Source organism: Emys orbicularis, chromosome 7 (genome assembly GCF_028017835.1).
Source record: "Emys orbicularis isolate rEmyOrb1 chromosome 7, rEmyOrb1.hap1, whole genome shotgun sequence".
In the NCBI taxonomy this organism is placed as follows: Eukaryota; Metazoa; Chordata; order Testudines; family Emydidae; genus Emys; species Emys orbicularis.
Window position 1 is genome coordinate 44,444,012 of NC_088689.1, and position 25,727 is coordinate 44,469,738.

Genomic DNA, 25,727 nt, shown 5'->3' on the forward strand with positions numbered 1-25,727 from the left:
CTATTTCCTCTGTACTTAGTATACTTTATTATAAGATGACAAAGAAGACTGCATGACTCATGATGATGGAATAAAATTCAGCTCATGAATGGGTTTTCCATAATTTTTTTTCACCTATTGTATTAAAACTACATCAGAGGAAGTATTTACACAATCCTTTGGAATTGGAAACAAGCATGACTGAACAAAGCCATAAAATATAGACTTATTTCTATACGTCAAGGGTTGTAATTTTACAAGATGCCTCAGCTACCTGTATAATTCCGTGGGTTTTAAAGGTCACTGTCTCAGAGGCATGCAGACAGACAGCATAAGAACACACTTGGTTGTCTATTTTATTGCACACATTGGGTGTGTGGATATTGGTGTTCTCATGAGTTTCTGTCATACAGATTTATTATTTATATAATGAATAAGTAACCAAACCTGTATGTATGAACTTATACATTCCATATGCAGGTTTATTATATTATATGTATCATTATAACCCAATACTGCAGTACATTAGGAAAGCTTTCAAGGTGAGATGGGATAAATAAGAGCTCATTAGTCATTCTAAGGTACCAAGGCCTCTGAGATCCCTACCTGCTGGGCAGTTACACCTCTGGTGGGTATCTCGAACTTCTCGATGTCTCGGCAAGTTGAACTTTAATTTCTGTAAAGTAAACAGGGAAAAAAGCATCAGTAACAGGGATGAAACCCAAACCTTAGCATGTCTGAAAAGTAGGGTGGGAGGAAGCTAATCAATGAGAAAGAGATGCCTGGTGCTGTATTGAAGGCAGGTAATTAGTCCACAACCTTAAACTTTATACCACATGTCTCTTGATTGAAAGCAGGCAGATAAAACTTCATAATAACCTTCAAGAGTGATCCTTTGGCAAAAAGCCACAATGATGAATTAAGAGGTGACTATGTGCCCACGTGAAGACTGTAATGCTCACAAACCCAACAGAAAACTCTAAGTAGCAGATGAAAAATAGAGACAGGTCCTGCTCTCCCAAAGAGCCAGCTCCTTGGCCTACTGGTAATTTTTGTCCAAAGAGATGATCCTAGAGAAGACAGCAACTTTGAAACATTCCATATAGAGCTGGTTGGGCAATGACAAATCTATTTAATAAAAACTTCTGGGGTTTTGAAATGTGTTTCCATTCCATTGGAACAAAAAGAAAACCATTTGACAATGTCTGTGAAACAGAGCTGTGTTGAAATGCCCATTTTGGATCAAACATGTCAGGCTTTCGATTTAAGTCTTTCTCTCTCTGGGAATTGACAAGACAGTCCACTCTGGATCTCAGAAACCTTTCTATCAACATCAATACATTTCTGTGAAACGCTAGTTTCTACAAAACACCATTTTCTGAAAATGAAAACTCATTTTGTCGAAAATGTTCTGACCAGCTTTAATTGTATACTCATGAGTGTATTATTAATACACCTATCATGATTGAGAAGAGAAAAAATGAATCCATCTAGGTTGGTTATACATTACTGAGATGCTGGGTGAGCCACACAGGGTCTCTGTTCAGAAGCAGTTTATGACTTACCCCTTTGCTATCTGCATCTTGTTCATGACTGGAGCTGTGGGTGTGTTGATAATTTGAGAAGACTATCCATTAAATAGAGAACTATCTATCTGAGTTTTAGGGCAACACTCCCCACTAATCACAGCTAACTTTTAAGAATCATTGTTTATCATATTCACCTGCTCTTGTTATCCACATCTCTGAGAACTTGGGCCAATGTTTCAAAGATAAGTGTCTGACTTTAGACTGTTATATCCATATTTAGGCTCCTAAATAGGTGACATGATTTTCAAAAGGGCTGAGCACCCAGCAGCTCTTACTGACCTTACTGAGAAGTCAACAGGAACTGATCGGTGATCAGTACTTTTGAAAATCATGTCACTTATTTAGGAGTCTAAATATGGACTCAGAAGCCTAACTTTAGGCTGCTATTTTTGAAAATCTTGGTCTGGGAAACTAGAATATATCATCCGAGCCTTTTCCTCTCAACATTGATAACTGTCCAAAAATAGGTACTGTATATGTCATATAACTATGTAGTGCTGGTCAAAAACATTCTGATGGAACATTTCATCGAAATAAAAATTTTCCATGGGAATATGCTGATTTTGACATAATTTAATTTAAAAAAAGAAAACTGAAACAAAGTGTTTAGATAAAGTCAAAATGGAACTACTTTTCATTTCAAAATTTATCATATAAGGTAATGCAATATAATTAATTAAAAGTCAAAATCAGAAGGAAACATTTCAATTGACCCAAAATGAATTTTTTCCTAAAATTTCATTTCATGGGAAATTCCTAGATTTTTTGTTTTCATTCTGATTCAGAATGAAAACAAATGTCAAAATCATGGAATTTCCCTCAAAATGGAAATTCCGGTTCCCTCATATATAACATGTATACCCTCCGGAGCTAAAAACCTAGCTCTGAATGCCTCTGTACTTTGGGAATGTTGAGATCTGGATCCTAATCTAAATGTTGTGGCTCAGACCCATCTGCAATTAAAGTTCACAGCTGTAGTTTGGTTTTTAATACTCTGAGCTAAATTTCAAACATGGGCACAAATAGGAGATTCATATGCTTTATATGGAATCTTAAATTGGAACAAATGGACATGTATGTTCCCCTTTTCATCCAAGTGCCAATTTAAACATCCAAACACAAAATTTCAACATTTCAGTAGGGTTCCCACATTTGGAAATTGGGCCCTGCATGTCATTTATCTTTGTGAGTTAAGGGATGATGTCACAGTGCATGATTTGCATGGACAGGAGTGTTTTGTGACAAGTCATTCTCTAACTAGTGAAGATTAATGCTCTGCCTGGAACTCAGCTCTTTGATGTACTATTTATAGAACAGAAATATTAAAAATGTAAAAAGGATCTGTCACTCAAAATTGCAGAGGACATCCAGGCTGTCAAAAGAAATTGACAGTGACACACAACTAGTGGAAATAAACATTTATTTAATCAGCAATTTACTTTGCTACTGTAGAACTTTGTGCAGAAGAAGTGATGACCCACCAGACTCTGGAAACAGAAATACAGGACTCACCAGAGCCTTATTCACTGAGTGTGAAGAGTGGAATGTACCTAATGTACAGTACAGTTAAAATCATCTATAAGATCACTGTGATAGCACCATATGTTTCCCTGGAGTTTAAAAACAAAATTATAAACAGATAGTTAGAAATGGCTGGGAGAGCTTAAAATCTAAGAATTTATAAAGGGTGCTGATAGAAGGCTTGCCCCTTTTTTCCCAGAGGAAAGCTCTGCAAAGTTCCCATTGTGGAGTTTCCTTCAAATTCTTCCACTGTGGTTTGAACCCATGGAAGAAGTAGCCAGACTGGCCTCTAGACTGCACGGATCCTCTGAGATCCACTGGAACTTCAGGGATAGGTAGCAGGGGCTTTGTGTTTTTGTGCTGTGGAATTAGAATTTAGGAGTTGCTGGATTTCAATTCCATGCATAATATACTAGACCAATATTGACTACTAACAGAAAAACACATGGCTTCAGGAGACCTAAGTTCAATTCCTAGTTTAGGTCACTAATGAAAGTAATTTTACTGCTTTCATCTTCACTTTCATTTCTCTATATCACAAAACCACTATTCAACTAAATACAACAAGTAATTTCTGCTCCAAAAAGGTCAAGACCCAGAACATGAGGGAGTGTGGCAGATTAGACTAAGATGTATTGGGGATCTATAAACGATTTTCCCATGCTACAACTGATGTTCTCTGTCCTTCATCATGAGCAGCAAAGTTACCAGTTTTTTATAAGAGAAATAACTTGGCTTTTTTGAAATTTGTATCCAAAGAATTAAACAATGAATATTGATGTAACCCATTTGATATTTTAAACCCCGTAAAATGTTTGAATCTATATAAAATGTAACTACTGGAAAAGTCCTGGATAACTATTTGACAGTCCTGGATATGCTTTTAGTAATTGTTCAGCTGTTAAAAAAACTGACAGTACAGTGGGTCAAAACCATTTATATGTTTGTTTATTTACAAAACATGGCTTTTTCATTAAGCAGAAATTTCTATGAGAAAATTTCCAATGTTGTTGTATTTTTTTGTGAGGGTTTGAAAATAGAAAACTGATTTTTCCTGGGGAGGGCTGTTGATTTTCATCAACTCGAAACTAATCAGTGAAAAAATGCACGTGGAAATTATACATTTTCATTTTATTTGAAATTTCCTCTCCAAAATAAGATCTATTTTCCCACTAGCTCTAGGATCTAGTCCGAGATGTCTGTAAATCCGTTGACACCAAATTGTTAAGTGGGACTGGAGTCTGTTATTACATGCCTGAGAGGTGTATCCACACTGTCCAAAATCAGACCCCTGTGCAGCTGCATTCACGGTAACAAAGATGGAAGTGCTAGAGGTAGGCACGGCTCAGGTCTTTTTACCACTGTGACACCCTGTCTGTTTTTTCCAAGGTTAGGTTTGATATTAGGATCATGATACCATTTGCCCAAGTTACTTCTTTAAAGTCACTTAAAAATCCACATTCCTGGCTGCACTTTTTCTGTTTATACAACTACACCTCTACCCCGATATAACGCTGTCCTCAGGAGCCAAAAAATCTTACCGCGTTATAGGTGAAACTGCGTTATATCGAACTTGCTTTGATCCGCTGGAGTGCGCAGCCCTGCCCCCCCGGAGCACTGCTTTGCTGCGTTATATCCGAATTCGTGTTATATTGGGTCGCGTTATATCGGGGTAGAGGTGTAATTGGTTACAAACTTGTCCTGAGTTTCTGGAATTGCAGTTCTCATGCTCTGGTTAGTGCCCTGTGTGTTTGCAGCTACAGGCTGCAAGTTCTACTCTTGGTCCTGTTTGTCTGTGGTTATCTGGCAACTACTGTGCTTATAGTTATGGGACCACCCATCACTATGTGCCACGGTAGCTGTGAGCAGAAGGCAAGATGTAGTGTCTGGGAATGGGCAAATAGAATAAAAAAGTCTATCTGAAATACATGTTGGAAATAGCAAATGAAGCTGGCAGTGAGTTTCCTTGAAGGTGATAATAGATGGCAGCTTACTGCTAACTAACTTATAGGGCTTTATCCAAATCCAGTTGAAGTTAATAGGAGTCTTCCATTCTTCCATTCCAAGTGAGTGCCTGGTTGGGATGTGTCCTAGCTTAGGGGAAACAGGGAGCGGTACTTGGGAGGGGGTAAACTAGAGCAGTGTTTCCCAAACAGTGGGTCCCGACCTAGAAGTGAGTTGCGGAAAGGGTCTAGATGGGCCGTCATGTACAGTGCTGGATTAACCCATCACTGGGCTCTGGTCTAGGCAAACATACTTCTCCTGCCCCAGTGCTGAGAGGAGGCCCCGGGGAGGGTATGGAGGGTTGGAGAGTGAGCCCACTACACAGCGGTGACTCCTGTCCCATAGGGCTGGGCCTAGCTCACTGTTCCGGGCATTGTGACCTGGCACACAGGGCTGCAGCACCCCTCAGGGTTGGCCCAGCTGTCACTTCAGGAGGGGTGGCTGGACCATACCTTAGAGGTGCTGCACCCTCATGCGCCAGGTCAGAATGCCACACACTCAGATTTGGCCTCTCCTCTCCTCTGTCATGAGTGAGTGAGTACAGGTAAGTGCAGGGCAGACTCACTGTCCAACCCCATGCCACGCCCCTGGGTGTCCCCTCCACACTGGCCGGGATTAGGGCTGTGGTGCCGGGGGGAAGGTGCATATATGTAATGTTGGGTCACAAAAAAAAAAGGCCAAATGCAGCTGATGCGTCACCTTAGTCAAACATTTGGGAAGCACTGGATTAGAGGTCTTGAGCAGCTGCAGTTGTTTTGGTTCATGAGGGGGGTAAAATCATTTCCTGCTCCACCCCCAACTGCTAAAGGAAACAGATTCTAGAGAATTGTAGCCAATCAGAAGAGTTCAAAGACTAGTAGCATCGCTAATAGCTCGTGTGATTTTATCTCAAGTCTCATGGTATTTGGTGTTCTTATAGCCCCACCTCCTGGAGCATGTTACCTGAGCATGTGAGACTCTCACATTCATTTTTTTAAATGTGTCTAGCCCCCTTGGTTGCAAAGAAACGCCTTCAATAGTGAGCTCTACAAACTCAAGAACCAAAAGGCAAATAAGTAGAAACCAAAACTTATTTTGTAAAATTTCATGATTTTAAGGCAATCTCATGATTTTGGGACCTTTCTCATGATTTTTGAATGTAGGGGATTGGCAATGCTGAGTTGGAGAGCCAGGGGAAGGTAGCACATAGTACTAAAGGCACTGCAGCTTGGCACTCGCTGACCATTAGATAGCAAGAATCATGAGGTTTAGTTCCCTGAACCACTTAAATGAAATGAGAGAAAATCTTCAGATGGGAACAGAGAAGGAAAATATACCAGGAGTTCCACTTCTGAGCACCTTCCCCAAGGCTGAGAAAATTTGAAGTCTATACCGACACATAGAAAAGAGCACTGATCCAGTCTCCCTTCCTCCAACACAGCCCCAACATCTCTTTTAAAAGGTGACAAATGGACTCCGTGACATTGGATACATGGCTGAGTTGTATTTTGTACAGGTGCAGAGTGGCAGTAAAGTCAACTCTCTGTTTCCTGGGAGTTTTCAGGATGATGATTGTTTTTAAATTATGTAAAAAAGATGAATTCCCAACTCTGGAAATTCACCACTTCTTCATGTATTGTGAGCAGGTAGCCCTGAGAACACCCTGTGCTCCATCCTACTGAGCTTTTGGCAAGAAGAGACAAGGCCACATGTTCACCAGCATGGGGAAATGCTTCGTTTGCCTCTTTTCAAATCACTGCCTCGGCTTTCAGTGCCAACTGTACAGTTTATTTGCACTTTTTATTTGATTTTTCTCATGCACCATAAATACAGAGGAATTCTAGCCTGCAGCCAAAGTTTTCTCAGAAACATCCATATCAGTCCTAGTCGGCGCAGACTTTTTCAGGGAAAGACATAGAATCCATTCCTGGCTGGCAGAAAATTCCAGCCCCGTATTTACTACACATGACCATAGTGAGAAGTTTTGACAGTAGCTAATGAAGTCTGCACTAGTCAGACTGGCTCTGTAGAGGACTGCCCACCAGTCTGTTAATTCTATTGGACTGAAGGGAGGAACAGCAGTGTAGCCAACACTAAGTATGAGAGTTAGGTTAAAAAAAAATCATGAGATTTGATTAAAAAACACAAGATTTTAAAAAATGATAAGTTTTGATTTCTTTTTATTTGCCTTCTGGTTCCTGAGTCTCTCGAGCTTTTCTCTGCAACTATGACAGCTAGAAACTTACATTTAAAAAAAACGAAAGCTGAGATTCTCATGTAATGCCCTGACCCCAGGAGCTGTGGCTTTACAAAGACAACAAATATCACAAGATTTAGGATAGAAATGTGAGAGTGGGCAGCACTGGAACAACCTGAACTGGAGGTAGATGCTCACATGGAATAGCTTGTGGATACAGCTCCTGGGAAGAAGAGGAAATTGAAATGGATGAGAGTGGCTTTCTGTTGTGCTGGATGTGTTTCTCCAGGTGATTCCTCACTCTCCATGGGAAGCAGGAACGGGTCCTTCACCTGGGTGTAAGCGGCACAAATGTTCTCTGTGTGAGTGAGAATCTTGCCAGATCACTTATGTATTTAGGCACCAATTCTCTGTTGCTCCATTCCTGCTCTTCACGGAGGAACGGGGTGTGGATGGGGGGACATGTGGCTACCAACCTCCTTCACATCCCCATGTTTTCAGGGAAGCTGGGACTCTTTCATGCCCCTGGTGCAAGCTAGAACTTACACTATGACTGCACTGGCTGCCCCCAGGCAAGAACACCTGGACCAACCCCAGGCAAGAGCAGCCAGAGTCCAGCATGGTCCAACCACACCCTCACCTTCTATTTTTCCCTGCCTGCCCTGGCACACCTCTTACTCCTTGTGGGGATGGCAGTGTGGGGCCATTCTGGCAGATATAAGCTAGCTGAGAAACCTGCTTACAAAGGACTAGTCCCAGAGTGCCATTGGTATCCCCTTTATGCCACCAGAGCCCAGGTGAGTACTGGGCCCTTAGTCTTCACAATGTGCTTCCCCCATAAAGGTATGTGGTGGTAACTCAGCTTGAACACGCACAGGGAAACATACAATGACACACAATCACAATCCACTCTCAAGCATACGCTCACCCATATAAACACCTCACCACACGTCCATTTACAACACACTTGCATACATGCACCACACAAACTGCACATTCATAATAAACACACAAACACATGCCGTAACAGTTCTCATACATACATCGACTTTACATCCACACACAGAGAACACACAGCCACATGCATGTGAATCCAAGCCCAATACATGTACATACACACTCACAAAATCCCCAGTCCACAAATACAGGTGTCCCCCCAGCCTCACCCCCTGACACAATTGAAAGGAGGATGCCGGGCTGCTTCACTCCATGTCCTTCTCCTTACCCCAGCAATTCCCCCCTCCCCCAATTAGGACGGATTCCATAGCTTTGGAAGTCTGGGGATTTTTTTAAAAACATTATTTTGTGCTGAATTCTATGAAACTGGCAGCTGTATAACTCATTAAGGTCAAAACATCGAGGGAGAGTGTAGTTTGTCCAGGAGGATGTGGCCGTAAGAGGCCTGACGCTCTGAAAGAGAAGGGGATGAATATGCTTCCTTGCTCACCCTTCCTCTAAAGTGATCTCCCAGACTCTTTCTCTCATATTCCACCAGTTTCTGTCTCCCTCTCTTGCTTTTCCCATTCTTGTTCTCCCTCCCTTTCAATCTCCTTTCTCAGTCTCCCTTTCTACTCTCCTTTACCTGTCTCCTCTATGCTTTTGCTCTGTCTCTTTCCTTCTTGTCTTTTGACATCCTTCCTGGGGACTTGTGTCGCTAAAGTGTTGAACTAGCTATTAGAAGAAAAAACATATAGTTTACTGGGTTTGATTCTCCTCTCACGGACACGGGTGTAAATCAGGAATAACTCCATTGAAGTAGATGCAGTCACAACAGTGTAAATCTGGTGTAACAGGAGAATCAGATTCATTTTCTCTTAGAGAACCTAACTTCTTTCATTGAGTTCTGTTATAATTTTGAAGCTTTCGCAGGGCAATGTCCTAGCAGTGCTGTCTGGTATGCCAGCTTCCTTACACCAGTGTCCTGTCAATACCAGCAGGGACTCCAGCGATAGGGACGTCCTTCATATTCCCATTCTCCCAGGGTCAGCTGGGAAGTGAACAGTGTGTGAGCCTCTTCATGGCAGTGCCCCACATAGGTCAGTAGGACTTTAGCAATGTGATCTACTTCACAGAAGTGCATTACTAGGACTCCAGCAGTGTGGGCTTGTAGGGTTGTGCCCTGCCAATCCCAGCTAGGAGTTCAGCGGTGTGAGCTTCCTCACAGCAGTGCCATATCAATGTTAGCTATTAAAGAGCTCATCTGCAAGCTAATCAGGCTGTCAAAGAACCATCCACAGATATCAAGCACTCAGAGTCATTACATGCAGTACAGCGATATTTTATCCAGAACCCCCCATTATTTTAACCTGTGCCAAAAATCCTCTCTCAGAGTATGATGAGACAATGGCAGAGTCACGGTGCTGCTCTTATTCATTGTTTGCTGGTGTTCCAGGGGAATGCAGCTCTCAATGGTTTTATTACTTTGTTCCTTGACTAGTTTCCTAATATTGCAATATGTGAATGAAATAATGGAGCACAGTGGGCTGCAGAAACTAGCTCCATTTTTATAAGCTAATGGGTCTGACACCAGTCCTTTCCATACCCCACATTTATATGAATCTGTGATACTTCTGACCTGAGCAAAAGCTGGAGTGGTTTGCACAGTGAAAGAGAAAAAAAAGACCTAGCGTGCTCCCTCCTTCTCCTCTCCATCCCCCCGCAGATCTCTCTGGGTATCACAGAATATCCTCCCTGATCGTTTGAGTCAGTGCACACCAAAGTTCGGCATCTTTGACCGGTTTGGACAAGTGAGCACCCATCTAACTTCTAGCACTTGTCAGAACCACAGCAAAACCCACAAGCTGTACAGGATTTTAAAAGTTGGCCATCAACAACAATTGAGAAGAACAAATGCATTGTATTAACAGGAGTGTCCTATGTAAGACTAACTGTCATGCTCTACTGGGCACTGGTGAGGTCTCAGCTGGAGTGCTGTGTCCAGTTCTTGGCACCACACTATAGGAAAGATGTAGACATATTAGAAAGAGTCCAGAGGAGAGCTACAAACATGATAAAAGGCTTAGAAAACCTGAGCTATGAAGAAGGTTAAAAAAACTTGGCATGTTTAGTCATGAGAAAAGAAGACTGAAGGAGGACCTGATAACAGTCATATACATTAAGGGCTGCTTTAAAGAGGACAGTGATATATTATTCTGTATGTCCACTAAAGGTAGGAAAAGAAGTAATGGGCTTAATCTGCAACAAAGGAGATTGAAGATAGATATTAGGAAAAATGTTCTAACTATAGGGATTGTTAAACTCTGGAATTGGCTTCCAAGGGAGGTTGTGGAATCTCCGTCACTGGAGGTTTTTAAGAACTGTTGGACAAACACTTGTCAGGGGTGGTCTAGGTAGACTTGGTCCTGCCTCAGTGCAGGGGGCTGGATTAAATGACTTCCAGCCCTACATATCTATAATTGTATGATTAGAAACATGAAGTGGGTACATTACAATGATGAAATGGGAGATCTTTCAGGGTTGGAGGGGTTTATCTCTGAGCTTTCAGATGCACAATATGACTCATTAATCTATTGGTCTGTCTGTCTAAGTTTTTTTGACAGGAGCTATCACGGTAGTATCTAAGAATCTGATCCACAGCCCAATGGACTCCACAGACAGACTCTCATTGACTTTAGTAGTGTTTGGATCAGGCCCTAAGTGCTTAAGCCAGAGAAGAGCTCGGGAGTATGAACTTCTGTTAATACCTAGAAGGACTCTAGCAATATTTGTCTTTTTATTTTCCAAACTACTGTAAAAGTAGTTTGGATTGAAATAAAGGGGAATTTCTTCCAAACTGCTTTGAAACAAAGCATCTAGGAATCAGCTCATCATCATATTTACCTGTCTCTGCCCGCTGCTTTTCCCAGTTTACCTGTCACAGTATGGGTACCTTTGCTACTATCACCAGGCTGTTCCCAGGCATGTTCAGTTCAGCTGGTGATGAATTTTTCTATTTGTTTTAAACTGTTAATGTGATGTTTAAATCTGGTCTCTGAATTGCACCCTGTGTACCTATCCCTACTGGTATTCTGTCATCTCATGTGAATCGAAAACCCCTCATTACCAGACTGAAGCTAAAAACTGATGCTATAAAGGGGCCCTTTCTTGGGGAAAAGAAACAAAACCCTCTAATTTTAAAACCGTGAAAGCTCAGACAAATCATAGACTTTGTCAGACAGAAGCAAAATCTGAGCTGCTTATAAAGAAGGAGGGCTAAAGGGGAGCGATCTGAGGGGATTCATATCTTAATGAGTTAACAGGCACTCGGCTGTATCATTTGCTTAGAAAATTCTTTAAGCAAAATAGAAAAGGCTAAAATATATATTTATATGAAAATGAAAGCACACAGACCTCATCAAGCAGTTGGTCAACTCTTCCCAAAATAGCTGTCTCCATTTGGTCTGCAGAGAGCCAGGCAGGGAGCTGAGTGCATCTGTCTGCTTCCAAATGTGAAACCCTGGATTGCAGGTCTGATGTCCTAAAGTATAGCAGGAGGCTCAGCACCAGAGAAATCAAAGACACCCCAGGAAGCCCAGAGCCCAGCAGTAGAGGAAACCTGCAGCATCTTTCTCCATCCCCTGTCCTGGGGGGAGCAATGCACCCCCTGTCGAAGGCACCATTGCTAGCACCTTTCCAGCCCTTCTCCTCCAACATTCCCTCCCTCTCCTGAGAAACAATAAATAAATAAATAGAATAAATAAAGTTTCAATCCCACTCCAAGAAGAACAATCCAGAATTCATGGAAGAGCAGCGTCCGAGGGAATCCCAATGCCACTGAATAATAGAAATTATAACAACAACAACAACAAAATTGTACGGATAAAAAGGGGAAAAAGTGATTTAAAAAAAGAAAGGATCCAACTCCAGAAAAGTTTTGGGGAAAATAATCAGATCAGTTTGTGTCTTTCAGTCTTTTTTGTTTGTTGTTCTTTTCCTCTCCCTCTAGGTTTGTCAGTTTCAGTTCCTTAGCAGAGTGGTTAAGAGATTGCACATGAAAGTCCCCATTAGAGAGAGGTAATTCTCAACTGCTTTGGAGTTGCACTGTGGCTGATCCTGGCTTCTCTGTAACATGACACACTCTCTCTGAACTACACGGATCGGATGAGCAAGCTGTACTGCTTCCCAAAGTAACCTCCTCTGCTCTCCCTCTCTCTCTTTCTCTGTGCAATGATTTATTTATTTATGCAAAGTTTCTGGGTGGGATCAGACCTTGCGACGCCCCCATCCCCATCAGTCCCCAAAGCACCTCTCATCAGCTACCCCTTCCCTTTGAAGTGGCACTCACTGCAGTTATTTATAGCATCAGGAAAGAGATTGTAAAGCAGAGGCAGGACTCACACTTCTTTCCTTGTCTCACACCATGGTGTTGTTTTAACTTCCTTCATAGGGGACTTTATGATGCTGCCACAAATGGGTCCTGGTTTCTGGACAGATCTGGTGTTTTGAACTTGTCTGGGATGGAAGTAACTGAGAGCAGAACTTCACCCTGCTTTCAGGTTGTTCTGCAGTGAATCTTCCACTGGCTTCTTTCTTGGTGTGGAGACAAATCTGGCTCAGTAACTAGGACATGTAGGTTAATTTGGTGCAGGTGTTTCAGAAGAGCAGCTCGCTGATGTGGGACAGGAAGGAAATAGCCAAAACTCTGAACAAGGTCCACAAAAGCCACATGGGATCTAACATTCAGCATGCAGCTGAACTGAATGGGGTCTGTCCTTTCAGCAGCCTCTGCTGGCATAGAAATTGAATATAGATCCCAGATATCTTCAATCAAACCTATGTTATGGCTCAAAATGGAGGAGCTAGAGAATGTGTTGGGAGGGAAGGGGATTACTGCTTGGAGGGCTCAGACTGTCTCTTAAATGCTCATATTTCAGTCTGCAGGCAGCGTACCTTGTTTTCTGATCATGTTAGGTCTATAACCTAACCATGATTGACCACGGTCAGTTGTTGGACAGGACGCCTCCCCTGACACACTCTGGTGGTGCAGGAAGTGAGGCTGATGATTCAGTATGTATTGTTCTCCACTCCAAGCATAGGGTTAGGAGGCACCAGGCTGCTCGAAGTACTATTTTTTCAACCAGATGTAAAAAATGAGGCTCTTATCACTTGCAGTCATTACAGATCCTGTGTCACTTTCTGTTAAAGTAAAAATATGGGTCCTGGCCAAATTCCAGCTGAGGTAATTACGTTCTGTCTGCCTATGTTCTCTTTGCAATTCCCACTGGGTTCTGTATTATTCATTTTATCTAAAATATAATATCATTATTATTATCATTATTAATTATTATTATTAATTATTGTTATTATAATCTATTAATTACATACCATGTTGCTTAGGATCCCCAGTCAAGGACCAGGACCCCACTGTGGTATGTGTTGTACTAACATAGAACAAAAGATGGCCCTTGCCCCGAGGAGCTTACAATTTAAGTATAAGACAAGAGACAACAGATGGATACAGACAGACAGGGAAAGGAAAGGAAACAATGGCCATCACGATGGGCAGTGGTCTTGGTGCACCAGCAGCCTGCATTGTTATACAGGTGCTATGTTCCACTGGGGAGATGGCTGCATTTCAGTGGTGGGTGAATTGTTCTCAGTATCTCTCACTTAACTCACATGGGTTTTAATTAACAGCCAGGTCTATATCAGATTTTGCTGGCACAGAGTGTAGCAGAGGTCTGTGGGGACAGCAACTCCGCTAAGGGAGGAGGTTACAGTGGAAACTGGCCACAAACTTCCTTGCACTGGGGGAACAGGCAGGGGAATGTAGAAGGCCAGTGTAGCCCCAATGTAGGCTGTGCTAGCTGGTGAAAGGGGGTGTCCAGGCAGCCTGGCAGTACAATGAATGAACACCTCTTTGCAGTGATTCCTGCTCACAGGATTCCCATGGAGTGCCCACTGGGAGCAAAGAAGGATCCCTTCCATAGCAAGCATCCCCAAGAGGGCCCTAGTAGGGGAGACACCATCAGCTCTCCATTAGAATTTATTCCCCATGAAGTGCAAAGAGGGTCATTACTGCTGGACCATCTTGAGTGCTTTGAGATCACGGATTGGAAAGGGGCTATCGATAGACACGCCAAGTACCTCAATCAGTGCAGTCTCTCCTTTGCACTAAGCATTCCATGAAACAGGATTTCAGCTTCTTGGTTCCCCTTCCCCACGCACCTCTCCGTGTTTGGAGAAGATTTACAGAATGGTTACTTTGTCAGGAGAAGGGATGAGAGCTGTGTAGTGAGCTGGGTAACAGGAATAAAAAGTGGTTCTTTTAACTGCTCTTGCTCCCACAGGACTCTGATTAGTTCCACAGAGCTAAATGAACAGCCACTCTGCCCACTCAGGAACATCCCCAAGTCCTGGATAAAGCTCTAAGGGTGAGCACAGACAGGATACCTGAGAAGGTGAGAAATGCCTTGCAGGCTCATCTGGCATTTCAGGGCACCCTACAGCAACCACCATTTCACCTCTCTCAGAGGCATTGTTTCAGGTTATCTGCTGACTTAAGAAGACACCACTGCATCTGTTTACATTTGGTTCCTGTTTTCAAGGTTATCTTCCCAGCTATGAGGGCTTGAAATGTAACTTTTTTATAAAGTGAAAAGTTAGCCTTGAGCACAGTTCTGCAGTCAGGGTGTCCTGCAGATACAGGGTGTCCTGCAGAGATAGCTTCCCACAAAGTACATGTGGCTTTGACAGTAATGCCACAGATATGCTATAAAGAGTGTGCATCACCCCTGGGGCTGAAATAATGACCTATTTCTGCTTTTCGGAGCATTGAATAAGGGACTCCTAGCTTTGCCATGTTCTGCACATTGAGGAAAATAAATCGCATTCAATATCTCACCCCAAGGGGTAGTGTGTCCCCTCTGTCTCTTCATCTGACCATCAGTCTGTCCTTTGGTCTGTCTGTTTCTGTCTCTCACTCACACACAGCAACAAAGCAATGTGAGGCTACAGTGATGTGTGATCATTAAATCACAAGCTGTGAACCGACCTCTTAAGTCAAGTTCCCCCGTGACTATTTCCCTGTCATTTACACATTTTAAATGAACATTTTGCATGCAGTCTATGCTTGGAATTACTGGCAGAGAAAACTCATATTCATCTCCAGCCTGATCTCCATTTCGGAGAGTTTGAAGAAATAGACCTGTGGGATCAGGTTAAAGAGAGAGAGAACTGTTCCCCCTCAGTCAAACAAACCCTTTGAGGGCCCAGTAGCACACAGTGTTTATTCTTTGAATAGCCACATCCCTTTCACAGCCACTTATTTTCCAAAATGAGATTGTAGCGTCTGCTAGGCAGGAAATCCTTTTTTAAAAATTTCTTTTAACAGGTTTCTTGTCTTTTAACAGCTCCAATTAATGTTGTTTCTTTGGATAAATGGAAAACATTCTCCGTCTGCTGGTGGTTATATTCTTTCAACAGTTTCTCATATAAAAGAGTTGGTGCTGCATAATCTGAGAGTTTGGTACACAGAGAAAGTGTGTACATTTCAGGAGAGCATTCTGTGGCCTTCCATTGAATTTCCTGAAGCTTTTGATTTCCCCCTATCCTGGGGGTCTCTTGGTTACACAGTGCTGTAAAGCATGTTTCTTTGTAAAGGAAAAGGATTCTTGGGCCAGGTTATTTGCAGTCATGCTAATTCTCAACCATTTCAGGGAACTGCACCAGTTAACTAGGTTAAGAACTTGGTTGTACCAGCTGCTTATATTCAGCGATGCATGGGGTTTGCAGCAGCACAAGATTCATTGTAGGTTCTAATATAGGCAGAGGAAAGGGACTCAAGCTGAACATACACTGCGGACCAGCACAGAAGTACCAATCACAAAAGCCTGAAGTGCCTGCATTGTCACATGAACACTGTGCTAACTGCCTAACCCTCCCTATTTGGTGGTTTGGATGTTATCCACCTCTTGGGACAAGCCGGAATTTAGGAGTTATAAAACATGCCCTGTTCATGGTCTTATATGGCAGTGTCACACTATTTGCAATAAATACTTTTCTTTCTACAATTCTTTCCTATCTATTCTTGATCTGCTTTCCCTCTGTATTTAAATCCCCATTGATACCAGATATCAAGATACCAAGCATATCTAGATATCATTCCAATAGGGCACAAAAATTATAGCCCTGGCTTCTCCCTGGTGGTTGTATCCAGAGTCTATTGAAGGAATCGTTCTCTGTCCTGTTAAAATCTACTGTGTACATTTCAACATAGCCAGTCCAAACCATTTTGGGTGAGTTTTGGCCTGGTCAGCCACAAAGGAGGCTATATCCCAAACAGAGTCTCCCATTTACTGCTGCAGATGAAGGATGCGGGGACATCCTGAGGAAGGGAAATTGGTGATGGAGGAGCAGATAGTCAGCAGGCAAGGAATGGTGAAAAGACAGGAAGGCTTCCTGGTTTTCTGCAGGTTTATCAAGGAGGATGACCTAGTTGCTCAGACAATTTCCTGTGCCTCTTGGCTTAAGTAATGACTCTGAGGCATTTGAAGAGGCTGGATGTCTCCTCCAACCAGGAGCTTCGTAGGAGGTACCACTGGTGAGCTAGGGTCCACCAGCTCACACTCCCTGTTGGTCCCAGCAAGCTGCTGGGTGGTGCTGCAGTCTGAGGACTGCCTATGGACGTGGGTTTGTTACCCGTCATTCCCTCACAATTTTCTCTTCTCTGTTTCAGTTTCTCTCCAGTTGTTATGTGGCTTTGATTTCATGTACGTGTCTGGTGTATGTGAAGCAAAGAATGACTGGGTGCATGTTGAATATTCTACATCTCCTCATAACTGAGCTTATTGACAAGTATGTTGAACTTTGGAAAGATTAACACATTTGTGCCCATTTACTTAGAGACAGGCCAGCAACAAACCCCTAGATCTAAAACCCTTGAGCTTGGAAAGCGTTCAGATCCAGATCTGATCTTTTTAACTCAGGCCCATTTCTACATGACTTTCCAGGAGATCAACATCACTGTGTCACCCTGAAGTCAGGGAGAAGAGACCTGAAGGGTTTTTTCCCAACTCCCAGTTTAATACCCACAATACCATGTGAAAGAAACATGTCCAGTTCCCAATCCTGGCCAGCAGGAGTAGCTTTGGAGCTAGCATATTAAACTTCTAGAATGGGAAAGAAATTGTCACTCAACAGGTATTTCTATGACCCATTTCAAATTGGTGTTGATAATTCTAAGGAGACACCCATGCAGACCTTCTTGGCTGAGAGCATGTTAGCTGCAAGACAAAGGTACATGGGTGAGGGAGTTAAAAGAGTGAAAAAATAGTATATAGAAGATCCTACAAGCAAATCTGGGAAGAAAGAGAAATGTCTAAGTTCATTGCCCTATTTTCAATTCTGCTGACGATTCTGTTCTGTAGGTCGGTAAGATTTGATGGAGAAATATGAAGAAATAGTAGCACATTGGCACCTAGATGATAGTATTTAGATACTATCGTGATGGACGCCCTACAAATACGACAGATAGAAGATAATGTTTTCACCCCTCAGCTCATAGAGAGCCGAGAAGTGATGTCATTTGTTCTTTCTGTATTAAACAGACAATAGGTTTGAAAATTCATCTCCCTCCCCCTTTCTCAAGTTCGTACTGCTGATGAAAGGCGGCCCGTTTGTCAGCCCTGTTGACCAGCATCTATTTAAGAGGATGGATTTTAGGCTAAGTGCAATGGCAGAGTTTTCCAGGAGTTAATGCACTAGCCTTTTACAGCTGAAGGCTATAGGTCTCACCAGCTTCTGCATAACATGAGGCTCTATCCTGGCCCCTCTATTTACATCAGTCTGGGAAAGGGGAAAAGTGCCAGATGAGTGGACCAATGGGGTTATAGTGAAGATACCAAAGAAAGGAACTCTCAGTCATTGTAATAACTGGCTTGGTATCACACTTTTATCTGTGCCAAGCAACGTATTGTGTAAGATCATAGTCCAGCGTATATCAGAGGCAGTTGATAGCATTCTCAGAAAAGAGCAAGACAGTTTTCGGAAAGGGCATAGATGCACAGACCAGATCTTCACTCTACGAAACATAATAGAACAGTGCTTAGAATGGCAACAGCAACGCTACATAAACTTCATAGACTTTGAGAAGGCTTTTGATAGCATTGACAGGACCAGTCTATGGCACATTCTGCGGGCATATGGAATCCCTCTCCATATAATCAACATCATCAAAAGCTTTTATTTCAACTTTACATGCAGTGCTGATCACAGTGAGCTCAGTTTTGAAGTCAAAACAGGAGTACATTAGGGGTGTGTCATGTCTGCAATCCTCTTCAACATTGCCATCGACTGGGTAATGCAGCGTACAACAGAAGACATGCCAAGAAGCATTAAATGGACACCCTTCTCATCCCTTGAAGACCTGGATTTCGCAGATGATCTTGCTCTCCTATCGCATAACCAACACCATATACAAGATAATGCTCCCTGTAGTGAGTCGGTGTGGCTCCCCTCCTGTCCTGAAGAGGGAGCACCATTGCAGACACCCGAGTGGGCTGAGCCACCGCCGCCTGTCCCCGCCCCCCAGAAGTCACGGGGGGGGACAGGAAGTATAAAGGCCGGCCGCCCGAGCTCAGTCAGGGCCCGGCCACCGCAGGGAGCAGACGTGCGGCCGGGAGCTCCCCGCCAGGATACCTCTGAGGCCCAAGGCGGGCGCCCCAGCTGGCCGGAGCTGCCCCGAGCTCACTACGAGGAGGAGCCGCCGGAGCCCGTCCGCTCCCGTCGTTCGGAGGGGCCCTTGGAACTCCCCCTCAGCAACCCCGAAGGGGAGGCCCCACCAGAACCCCTGCGGCCCTGCTGTTACCCGGAGGAGCCGCCCGAGAACCATTGGCCGGATTTCCCTACGGAGCTGCCAGACCTTCCACCAAGCCCCGGCCGAGAGGAGCCCGCGCTGATGGACTGGACCGAGCCCGATGCCACGGACGAGGTAGGCCCTGAGGGGGAAACTGGAAGTAGCCCGGGGATAGCCGACCCTGGTCAGGCTGTAGACGCATGTGAACCCATGTCAGTGTGTTGCGGTCAGGATCCCCACTGACCCAGCAGCAGACGAACTGCTGCTGATAGGGCCCCGGGCTGGGACACAGTGGAGCGGGTGGGCCTGTGTCCCCCCCTGCCACCCCTACACACGGGTGGCAGGCTTCCCCCTCACCCAACGCTCAGGTAGGAACCTGAGCCCCTTACCTGCCTGGGCCAACTGGCTGTTTGTGCTCCGCCCTGAACCAGGGCCAGAGCTCCTAAACTGCCTACCTGCTCAGCCCCTGCCCCAGAGGGCCTGAGCTACTAGACTGCTTATCTGCTCAGCCCCTGCTCCAGAGGGCCTGAGCTAATTGCTGTTTGTGCTCCGCCCTGACCCAGGGCCAGAGCTACTTAACTGCTTGCTGCCCAGCCCCTGCTCCAGAGGGCCTGGGCTCCTGAATGGCTTGCTTGCCCAGCCCCTGCTCCAGAGGGCCTGGGCTCTGTGACTGTGGTACTCAGCCCCTGCACCAGAGGGCCTGAGCCCTGAGATAACTAACTGTTTCTTCCGTGTGTAGTGAGCCGGTGTGGCTCCCCTCCTGTCCTGAAGGGTCGAGCCCCGGCACGAACCTTTTACACTCCCATCCAAGTCGCTAGTGGGTGACTGCCTATATCACAAACCCACTATACTCAGCCAGGCTTAGTTCTCTCTTCTCGGTTGGGCATCGGGCTTGTAATAAAGGGTGTGTGGTAGGACAGGTTTGAAGTGAGATATGTCTGGTGGCTTGGGCTGAGATAATGGATTTCTCAGATTAGAACAGAGATATGGGGATGGCTAGAGGGATAGAATAGCAAGGGGTGTTGCAGGACAGTACTGAGGTGAATTGAAAAAAACTGTTGGGATGGGGAGGTCCATGACCGCAATAATGATGCTGATGACCACGATGGAAGCACAGGGGCAGAGCTATATGGGGGCCAGTGACTGAAATTCCAGGGATGGAAGAATTAGGACTGAGCAGTATTGGTAACGCTATGAGTGGCCAGCATTTAGAATAGCAAGGGGTCTGGAAGATCATGATTGAGGAGAACTGGCAGAAACTTGTGCAGCACCTGCCTGTATTATGCCTAACTCCTGCTAAGACCATCAGTCTGTCTCACTTGTACCAGTATGAGCACTAAAATTCACCAAATCCATCCTTAACATTTAGAAGGAAACATGCTGTGTGTATATAATTCAAATCCCAGAGCTAGCTGGAGAGAGTTCCCCACTCCTCAGATCTGATTTGTGATACAGATCCTGCAGTCCAGACACAAGAATCGGTTGAGTGACTTTATAAATGCCTTTTCCTGCCTCTAAGCCAGTGCCTCCTCTTCTGATCAGTTCATTTACTGTAATAACTGCTACAAGCTGGGGAGCTGCAACGCAGCAGAATTTAGTGGATGAGGAGTTTTGGCTGCAGATGTGCAAGGAGGGTAATTTTTTTATCCATGAGGAATTAAGGAGTTTTATAATCCTGTGCCAATATAAACTGACTAAATTAGCTATGGACCATATCCAACTGTGTAAGCTGAGTGAGTGGTGCTGCTCTGTTAATAAGGTGCCTCTAGAGACTGTCCCCAGCAATTAGAATCACCTCAGGTCTCTTGATATGGGTGCAGAATTCTTTACTGGTCTTTTGTAGTCCTCCAGGGCGGGGTGTGTGTATGTGTGTGCGTGTGTCTGTGTCCCTATTTCTGAAACACACCCAGAACTTGCTGTGACTCTCAAAGCTGGGGACATTTAACCAGATGCTCAAACACTACCAGTGGTGTGGTTTCATTGACCCAGTACACTCAGGTGACTTTTCCTAGTTGGACTTTCCCCAAAATTCCAACATTCAGGTTATAGCACTCTCTTTGCTTTGGAAGTTTTATATAATGCCATAAAAGGACAATACGCACAGACATTCATGGTTTGTAACTGGTCCATTGGGGGCGGTAAGACTATTATAAACATGCAATGAAACGTATGGTAAATATATTAAAATGTGTACTTCCCTAAGCAGAAAGGAGATGTGAACCTGTCTCTGTGACTACAGGTGCTATTTTGTTTTTAGTACGTGCCTGATACTTTTGGTTAATTTACATGTTTGTTCATTGTTTTCTATACACATCTATGTACATTGATTTATAACTGATGCTAGTAGTTTACTTTTCTTTAGTTCCTTTCATCTGAGGATCTCAAAGTTCTCTACAAACCTTAAACAATTAAGCTTCACAATACCCCTCTAAAGTAGGAAAGTAAACATCATTTCCCTATTTTACAGGTGGGGAAACTGAGTCACAGAGAAGTTCTTTTTTTATGGGCCTGATTGTGAGAGAACTGCCGTGCCCCTGCAATTCTCTGCTTTCAGGTGGCATTTGCATTCCTCACCTCTCAGGTTCAGGACTCAGGGGTCACATAGGAGGAAGTCACTGGCAAAGCTGGGAATGGAACCCAGGTCCTCTTATATCTTTGTCCCATTGTAGCCATATGCTGCTATGTGTTTTAACCAAGCTTATAACAAATCTATGGCAAATTTCTATTTGGACTCTAAGGGCTGGGTGACAGCACCAAGCAGTGTCAACTTTCCTCTGCGGAAAGTTGAACTCTTAACAAACAGCTCGTTCCTGTCAGTAGCTGGGCACTCCAGCCAGCTGTCTCAGTAACTGCCCACAGTATTGATCCTGTAAATCTGGGGTGTTTTCTAAGAAGCTGTTCCCCTTTTAAGGTCATGTCTTAAATGGAAAAAATCCACTCCATTTCTTTTTCCTTTCCCCCCCTCCCTGTCAGGAAATGAGGGGGTCTTGTTGTGCTCAGGTGATCCATTGCTGACATTAACTAGCAGCCGACATCTTGAGCCATTGTAAATATATTAACTCAAGCCTTTTGTTGCTTTTGTTGCATTTATTAGACTTGAGAACAACATCTGGAAACAGATGTTTTCTGAGAAAGAGCAAAGGGATGGGTGGGGGGAGAGAGAAAAACAGCACATTGGAGTGGTGGAAATGTATGGAGCAGCCGAATGGGGGTCTGTCAGTGAATGGCCCCTGCTGTTCACAAGGGGCACGTTTGCAAGGAGCCAGAGTCTGCTAGTGGCAAATTAACCAGCCCATAAAGGAAAAGTCTGAAGCTGCTGCTGTTATTTTGCCGCTTAACTATCATGAGAGTGTCATTCTTACAGGTATTGTAAAAAGACAGTTAAGCAACTGAAATCTCTTTCCACACACAATAAGTTATACATACTTCTAATGTCCTCGATGGCATTATTTTTACTGATGTTGCATAAACTGAGATCAGACTTGTTTTGCCTAGGGATGGACCTGTTCAGAAATACTAGTTAAAAACACTCTTGAACTGGGGAAGGCTCAGATGCAGACTGAAACTTTGTGGCTGACTCCTGTCTTAATAATGAGCCTAACCACAACACTAGATCGCTACTACACCTGGGGCTTGGGGGAGTTTAGTTCTCGCTCTGGATCTGAACTTTGTGGCTCAGGTCCAGTTCCACTTGTTGCTATGCTTAGAAATCCCCATGACAGCGGAGATGGCCTACCGGTCTAGGGAGTTATTGGCTCTGCCAGTGTTTGCCACAAGCCTTTCCTAGTAATTCCACAGAGAATGCCTTGCATTTGTCTCAAGATCTACCTTTTCAGTGTAATTCAACCGTCCATTGCTTTCTTAGTAAGCAGTCCTTGCACCACCTCCAGTTTTAAAAAATGCTGTTACCTATTCTCTGCACTTCCCCAACCTTTCACTCACTTTGTGCACTGCAAATTATAGCACATTGTGTTCCTTGAAGGAAAACTTCTCAGCAGCCTTATGCTTTTTTCATATGATTTGAAAGAGCTTTCACCTATGCATATCTAGCTTTAAATTCTGGAGGGCAGAGTGGAAATGAATTTGGTGGTCTCGTCTGTTTCTCCATTTGTGCACCATCTCACAACGTGCCATGGTCAGCAGTTTCTATTAAAGGAAGCACAGAACCGGAATGTCAGATGAGGATGAATATATAGGACCATAGCTGCAAGGGCGTGCCCAGGACTTGAATAATGAGGGAGGTCATAGATCAGGTTTAAGGGATATTTAGAGAATTGTGTGGTGTTACTCAGGGGCAAAAAAGCTAGGGTGGGTGTAGGTCAGGGCTGAGATTGCTCCCTCCTTTACAAATGTATCCCTCTGGGTTATTGGTAAAACTCCATCCTTAAATGGCTACATTATAACTGGGTATGACATGGGTCGGGTGACCAGGGCTTGATTACATTTCTTTTGAAGTTATGGAATATGATGTGCACTGTAAATATGCAGTTACAGGCTTCTTATGGTACAGATTTTCTGCTCAGTAACCCCAGTCTCACCTCCCTTGTCTCCCACTCCTTTTCTCCCCAGACACGCAAATATGCATACCATGCTGGTCAGGTCAGGAGTATTGGGTACTAACTACCTAATTTGGCAATTGTTTATAGTAAGTATTAAGTAGCCTGTGGAGCTGAACAGTTCTTCCCTTAAGAGCTGCTCCAGCCCATTGTGGAATTACAAAATTGAGGCACATGCTATCCATTGGGAAAAGAGTTATGAAAATAAATGGTAAAAAGGTATTGTTCATGAGTAGTAAGGCTTTACATGCTGCAATATCATGGCTGTTTTCAATCACTTGGGTTTCTAAAACACAAAAGGGCTCAATGCACACTGTGAATCAGATTTGGCAAACGTCAAGGGCACAAAACAAGATGCGGAACTGGTAACATCTAGTTTTGGCTTTGTCATTTTATCACCCTAATATGGCCAAACTAATTTCTTTTCTTTTTAATTAAGGTTAAGTCAGCTTCATACGTCTGACAACAAGGGCTGGCTTCTGCAGCTCTGCAGAACTTTCACACAAAACCCCGCAAATTCTTTGTGTTCTGTAACAAAGCCCAAACTCATCGTAGGTGCACAACCATCCTGGGCCGAATACTAAGCAAACCTAAGCTGAGTTATGGTTTCAGAAGGAAACCATGTGGAACTTGGTGACTTCTTATGGTTTCAGTATCACACCAGGCAAACTTGGTGATTTCAGCTGCATTTCACTTAGAGAGTGAGCCCAGATGAACCAACCCCCTAGTGTTAAACAGTTCTGTTATAGCATATTCAGTAAATTGGATAGAAGTCAGCATAGGGAGATTAGCTATCTCCTCCCTAATAAAGGAAATCCAAAACAACTAGGTTAAAATTGCATTAAAGCTGAGATACAAACAGATAGAATCCAGAATATTCAGAGTTAAGCTTCCTTTTTTGCAACTTTGTTTGTGTTTTCAATCAATCTTTTGTTTTGAGGTGGACAAGTGGAGGAGCATTGCCCTGAAACTCATTTTTTGACGTTCTTAGGGAGCTGCTCCACACAGAAACACTAGACAGCTATAGGCATGGAAGGGAGAGTTCAGCTTCTCACAGGCAGTCACTTCTCTTTCTCTTGTTCTGGTGTCTGGATTTGATTTCACATGGACTTTGCCCTGTGCAGTGGGAGTCAAAGAGATGGCCATCTACTTCAGCTTGATCTGCACAATTATCTCACTTCCGGCACAGCGTGGGTGGCAGGACTTCTAGGGGAAATAAGGTAATGAATAGAATATTTATTCAATGATAACTTGAAGAACACCAGCTGATCCCGGTAGAAAAAGATGCACACACCCAGACCAACACAATATATGGGAACTGTATGGGTATGTTTATTGCCCATGTGTCAAACATATGGGACAGTTAAAGAGAACAGAGGTAAGAGCTTTACAGAGGAGCAGGGAGCATCCTCCCCTGGAAAACTGTTTTTGAAAACACCAGCCATTTGGTGCACTATGATCTGTCCAATTAAGCCATCTCTGTGGATCCTTTGCACAGCCGGAGCAATGCAAAGGGATTGTACTGGACCCAAAGATCTATTCCTTTACATTTAGAGTGAAAGCACATGCTTTGGTTTTGGGGTATGGAACCACCAGCAGACAGATTCCCAGCTTTTGCTTTCTAAAATTTGTGCCATTCAGCAAGCGGAGGAATCCCCAAGGGATATAGAGTTGGCTGAGTCAACTCGTGTTCCCCTTTCCTGCAGCCCCCAGTGCAGGGAGAGGGAAGGGGTGGTGGATGGCAGTAACCAGAGCACAATATACTCCAGAGATCTCTTTAGATGGTGGTCTGTTGGGGGTCATTGCCAGAGGCAGAAGGTTCATGCAGCCCCCAAGGTGACTCGGGCAGAGTATCAGGGAGCCATAACTATCTCCCTGTTGTTCCCCTGCAGGTGTTATGACAACTGGATAGAAACTGGTTTATGACACTGGGCTCATTCCTCCCGCGCTGTCGCTCTCTCAATTTTCAGCAATATGGCAGACCAGAGAGGTTCAGAAAGCAAGGAAGCAGCACAAGGAGGGAGAAACTACATTAGCTCAGGCATGGGAATATCAGAGCAGGGGAGAAAGGGAAAATAAAATGAGATCAGAGCAGGATCACGGGAAGG

General features: G+C 43.9%; 2 protein-coding genes across 2 annotated transcripts in view; one reads left to right on the forward strand and one right to left on the reverse strand.

Annotated features, from left to right (window-relative positions):
• COL13A1 (collagen type XIII alpha 1 chain) overlaps positions 1-11,922 on the reverse strand; it is a 159,284-nt gene extending 147,362 nt beyond the window's left edge. The window contains exons 1-2 of the mRNA XM_065408179.1: positions 11,620-11,922; positions 586-655 (exon numbers count right to left, since the gene is read on the reverse strand). Coding sequence (XP_065264251.1) covers positions 586-655; positions 11,620-11,922 — 373 coding nt within the window. The remainder of the gene's footprint in view (positions 1-585; positions 656-11,619) is intronic.
• A 6,725-nt stretch (positions 11,923-18,647) lies between these two features.
• Positions 18,648-25,520, forward strand: PSORS1C2 (psoriasis susceptibility 1 candidate 2). The gene is made up of 3 exons (XM_065408192.1): positions 18,648-18,704; positions 18,800-19,198; positions 25,512-25,520. The coding sequence occupies exons 1-3, from the start codon at positions 18,648-18,650 to the stop codon at positions 25,518-25,520; spliced, it is 465 nt and encodes a 154-aa protein (XP_065264264.1).
• Positions 25,521-25,727: the final 207 nt, after the last annotated feature.